The sequence below is a fragment of the Chaetura pelagica genome, unplaced genomic scaffold (genome assembly GCF_000747805.2).
Source record: "Chaetura pelagica isolate M959 unplaced genomic scaffold, ChaPel_1.0 scaffold3, whole genome shotgun sequence".
NCBI classification, from domain to species: Eukaryota; Metazoa; Chordata; class Aves; order Apodiformes; family Apodidae; genus Chaetura; species Chaetura pelagica.
The window spans coordinates 9,195,858-9,201,447 of record NW_009952974.1 but is presented as its reverse complement, the minus strand read 5'-3'; the positions used below and the strand labels follow the sequence as shown (position 1 = coordinate 9,201,447).

The 5,590-nt window shown below is 36.7% G+C and overlaps 1 protein-coding gene across 1 annotated transcript in view; it reads left to right on the top strand.

The window, feature by feature from the left end:
* Positions 1-30: 30 nt before the first annotated feature.
* Positions 31-5,590, top strand: part of LOC104387519 — a 113,635-nt gene continuing 108,075 nt past the window's right edge. Inside the window, exon 1 of the mRNA XM_009996289.1 lies at positions 31-225. Coding sequence (XP_009994591.1) covers positions 31-225 — 195 coding nt within the window. The remainder of the gene's footprint in view (positions 226-5,590) is intronic.

Here is a 5,590-nt window from a genome sequence, read left to right as displayed (position 1 = left end):
GGCGCTCTGCGCAGGCGTCCAGCTGCTGGCATGCTGGCTCCTCGCAAAGCAGCTGTTTTGGGTTTGAAATTCCAACATGGCAGAGGCTGCAGTCAGTCTTCCCTTCAAAAACTTGGAATGATTTCAAATCATAGGCACCTTCACTTAACCCGAGCCCCCATTCATCAGCAAACACGTCGGATCGATGCCGCTCTAACCTATCGGGTCCTTGTACCAAATCTCCAGGTAAGAGGATTTTTTCTCCCCTAGTCTTCCTACCATCGTTTTAAATTTTATTTAATCTTAAAGCTCTTCGAGACAGCCGCGTATTTTTTTAATCGCTCGCTTGTGCCCTAAATATTTTGCCTAATTCGCGGTCGTTTTCTGATACTAAACACTCCGGTCTGCTTTCCTAATCGTAGTCTGGAAAGTACAGATGTACAATCGCAGTGCATGTTTTTTCCTCCTTGATCATTGCCAACAATAGTAGGCAGATTAAGAGTTCGCGATTGCAAGCTCCCTTCCCACCTCCTCCTCCTCCCCCTAATTGGATTTATTTTCAAGTTGCATGAAAATAATAAAGTGCAGGTAACGCGGGGCTGGACTTTGAGGCAACTAACTTCTGAGCAAATAAGTGCAAATAAGAATCTCGCAAAACAAAAGTTCGGTTTAAATTGCTGTGTCTTGGCTGGGGGGGAGGGGGGGACACGAATATGTCAGAGGAGCTGTTGCAGTAAAATGTAAGCACATCATCTTGGAGGGGGTACAGCGTGGTGGGCGTATTGTTGGCTCGGAAGGGAGAGAAAGATGTATAATTTAATGGTATATACAATCCACTGATCCTATTACTATCCTCCCTGGAGCTCTTGTTAGTTTCAATGGGAGTGAGTGAAATTGACATGGACTTGCATTCCTGGTCATGTGCTTTTTTTTTTTTTCCCCTTTCTTTCTTCTCTTGTGATCTGAGATCCCCTTTTTGTTGATGTTGCTTTCCCACTTAATTATATGCATGTAGGTTAAATGAATACCTGACGAAAGGGCCCACGTTTCAAGGCAGTGACATTTGATAGCTGAGAGGAAAAGTGGCTTTAATGAAAAGCAACCTTTGGAATTCCTGCTTGTGAAAAATCCAATTCAGCTTTTTGTGCTGCCAGCAAGAAATGATCAGTAGCACCAGTGTTTATGGTATGTCCGTTTTGGGATCTACTTCCTTTGCATCTAAATAGCAAAGACAAATTTAAATAGCATGATAATGCACCTAAGACTCTGCATGCAAATATTTTGTAACAAATACCTAATGTTTAATAGTATATTTTCACTTGAGTATTGATAGGCATTTATTTTTCTCTTGCTACCATTTGTTTATCATTTCTGCTTCAATTATGGCATTAGTTTTGTCCAATGTATTGATCTCAGTTGTAAAACCTAAAGTTGCATGTTACTAGCAGTGCACTATGTACACCACTGAACTCCAGTGGTATGTAAATTAGTAAAACTCGGTGACTGGAAAAGGGGAAAATGTGTAGCAATGATAATGTACACTTATACATCTACGTACATGCTTACATACATACCTAAAATGCATATTTTCCTTTTGAGAACTAATAGTTTTTGAGCATTTTTTTGAACTCCAGCTGCTTTTCCTTCTTTTGGTTTCAGCATAATTATCTGCTAGTGGTTTTAACTGATTTGGGGTGGGGGAATGTTTCGCATGTAAACAAACAAATTTGTTGTTGTGGCCGAATATTTAATACTATTTAGTAAGTGGTACTTTAGGCTCAGTTTACAAGTGTCTGGTTCCCACTGCTCTGTTCTCCATGTGTAATAGAATGAAATAATCAGGTGCTGAAACTGGCTTCATTTTAACGGTCACTTTCCAGCCCCCCACGCCACCCCCACCTCCAAAAAAGTCAGATAAAATGGAGCATGGGGAATTTCAACAGATCTCCTTGTGGTGCAGTAGATACACTCTAAGTATGCAATTAAGGCTAAGGAACTAACAACAGAGGCAACTATTTGTCTGTTTTGTGCAACCAAAAAGGGGGTACGTTCACTTTTAATTATGTGTAGTAGCAACAAATAAGGATGGAGAGAAAGCCTAGGACAGAGAGTGAGCTCAAGCGTGTGTGTGTTTGGGATAAGGCGGAGGTCTGGCGTGTGATGATCTCTCGTAATAACATATCTGAATGCAAGAAAGAAATTGAGAGAGCAGTTGCACAATGTACACTCTAATTTTGGTGCTCTAGGTGACTATATTGCTAAACATATCCTGGGTGCTATATGATGGGAACGATCTGATTGCATTTTGCATTTAGAACTTGTTGACTTTGAAGCGATCAATAAGGCGACTGTTTATTTTAGATGCACATAATTTGCCCTGAGAAATGTTTTAAGGAGGAAGAGCGAGCGAGAGCAGAACATTTTTTTTTTTTTTTTTTTTTCCTAGAGCTGTTGGAGCGAATGTGATTGCCAGATGGGAGATTTCCCTCTGTGATGTTAAAGCTGTAATATATATTCAGAGCAGATTGGACTGCTGCTTGTGATGAGGAGGATATTACATTTATAAATTTTAAATCGGGAATTGGACAGTATGCTGAGAGCTGAAATTGGATGGTGTGGATGGTGTGGACTGTTAAATGTGATTCCCAGATAATAATAATAATTATAGTAGCAGTAATATCTATATATGTATAATAAACACAATTCTATTAGGCAGCTATACATATATCCTATGGAACTTAAGAATATATTTCCAAATACAATTTGTCTTCTGTTCCAGCCCTTCCTTAAAATGTTAGGGGTTTGAGGTGGTTAGGAGGGGGGTTTAAAATCCCACTGTTGGGAAATCAAATGTAATCAGGTTCCTGTTTGAGGAAAAGTTTTGCTACAATTCTTGCTGCAGATGCACCTCCGTCTGAGTTTTTGTTTTGCCCATGTATGTGGCCTGACAGTGCCACAATCCTGAAAGGCTGGAAAGTGGGAACTAGTCACACTCGAGCAGCTCTGCTGTTGCAAATTAAAAGTGTGTTGTGGTCAGGAAATGAAAGCTACAATGTCTCTTTTGAACAAGTCGTTTATCAAGAGAAACATCTATCAAGCAGTGACTTGTCACATTGATCCTCTAAAAGTTAGGTCCAAAGTGGAAGTTGCTTTGATGTTTTTGATCCCAAATTTATAAAATTGAAAAAGCTGAAGAGAGTAGGACTGATTTGTACGTGAAAAATGACTGCACTGGGTATGACAAAATCTTAAAGTATCTGTGATACAGTACTGGTCAACCAAGGAGGTATTGGATCTTCTGCCTAATTTTTATTTTCATGTTAAAACTTAAGTTTGCCACACATGCATCTCTTTTCATACTTTAAAAAATCCTCTCTGTATGCCTGTGCATTATTTCACCAGTGAGATTATTTTGTTTGTTCGGTGTGGGTAGTTTGGTTTTAGTTGGTTTTTTTGTTTTTTTTTATCCTTAGGAATACATCTGTTGCTTCCAAATAGAACCTTTTTCTGTGGTGGTGTTGTGGGGATTACTTTCTGTGGGTTGACTTTTGTTGTTTTGTGTTTGTGTGGGGTTTTTTTTATTTGTTTGTTTGGTGTTTGATTTTTGGTTCTTGTTTTTTTGTTTTTTTGTGTTTTTTTTTTTTTTAATGGTATGAGTTTTTTTTTATGGTAGAGTTCAACTTTAGAAGGCGATTTCAGGGTTTTTTTTCTCTCATCTCAGCATCTCAGTCTTGTTTCTTGTTCTGTATTTGTAATCTCAGTTTCCACCTCTCCATGAAACAAAGTTTCTTTTACTCCTAAAGAAATGTTTATTGGAGCTATGGTACATTTGAAGGTATCTGTTTGAACAGCTTAAAATACGTTAAGAGTCCTGTCAAGTGTGTTCTCTCCTTCTCATCCTCTTTTTGTTTCCATTTTTGACATATTAACCACACATTCATTCTCAACAGAAATAGTGCATTTCAAAATGAATATGAAGTTGGGGCTTCAAGTAAAACCAAAACAAACACAAAACAAAACCCTCAGCAAAGCAAAGTATAACCTGATCTTTTTTTCTGCAAATTTTCAGCCTTTTGAGTTGTTTAGCAACTTTTTGGAGAAGCTTTTCATTTTGCATGAAGTTTGTGTTTCGATTATCGAGGTATCTTTTTGATGAAAGAGGGTTTTTCTTTCTTTTTTTTTTTTTTTTTTTCTGGCTAAGGTATGAGTGAAATCTTCCTTAAAGCAGGAAGGACGCTTTGGCTTCTTTACTTCAGTGTCATAAATGAAACTAATAACTGCTTATGGATACTTGATAGAGACCCATTTGCAAATAGGCAGCAAACGGCAGTGTGGTGGGAGTTTTGGTGAGTGTTCTACTTGTTAATTAATCATGTTTGAAATAAAGGAATCATAGCGTGGTAATAAAGGCTCATTGTTGTTTGATGTTTGTAACAGGATGTGCCTCCTACACGAATCTACTGAGTTTGGGTTTTTTGTTGTTATTCCCCTCCCTTCATAGTAAGTTACGTTCAGTACTCGATCAAATTGTTTATATTTATTGCAACGTCTGTGAAAGCACAGGGGCATTTGCTTCTCTTATTCTAGAAGTATTTTAGAAATATGAAGATTGTGTTGTTATTCATATCTTTGTCATACAGTTTATGGGCAAAATTGCAGTTTTATGTCATTAGCTGTTCTTTAAGACTTTTTGTTTAAGCAGACTCAAAAATTCTTCTGTTTTTTTTCTTTGTTTGTTGTTGTTTGCTTGTGTTTGTGGTTTTTTTTACTTGATATAAAAAACCTACTACTTTTCTTCTTATAATTGATAAAATGGCACTTCATGATCTTTTGTGCCTTACTTGCTTACACATCTGTAGTAAAGGACAGCAACTAAAATACATTTCAGAATAGTTTGTGTACTAGCCCTTTAAAAATTAAACAGTAGCACATTTGGATGGTGTTTTTGTTTCCTTGTTTTGGTTTTTAATATGGCTCTTATCAGATGTGTCATCTTTAGGCTTTATTGTTAACCTTTCAATTAATTACTACTATATGTGATGGAGAGAGATGTGATAATCTCTTGCAGACTGCAAAGCTTTAGTTTCAAAATTTAATTAATTAATTAAGGCTATTTCATGCTTCATGAACAAGGTTTGAAATTTGCTTTTGTTTAGATGGTGTCCTCATTTAAAAAAATGTAAGTCCTAGAGGAAAATTATTCTGCATGGCTCTTGTCAATCTGTTTTTTCAATGAATGCATACAAGAATTATTTAATATAATGACTGATCTTCCTGTAGTCTTAATCATCAATTAATAAACCTATCGGCTTGTTAGGAATGGGTTTAATGGTACAGAATCAGCATGAGATCTGTGAGTATGAAACATTTTTATGTTATTTATAACAGACTTGAGTTTTGATCTAGCGTTCCCAGATCTAATAGTAAAAATATTTGGTTCTTTGCCCTCAATCAATATATCCCTTAGAGAACAAACTTCTCATAATACTTTCATAAAGTGCCAGATGTATTGATACCGAGTTGATAAATTTAATTACTGGAGTTTTACATTGATTCATTGATCTTATGATTGGAGGAAATTGTTCTGCAGACATTTCAGAAGCATTGAGGA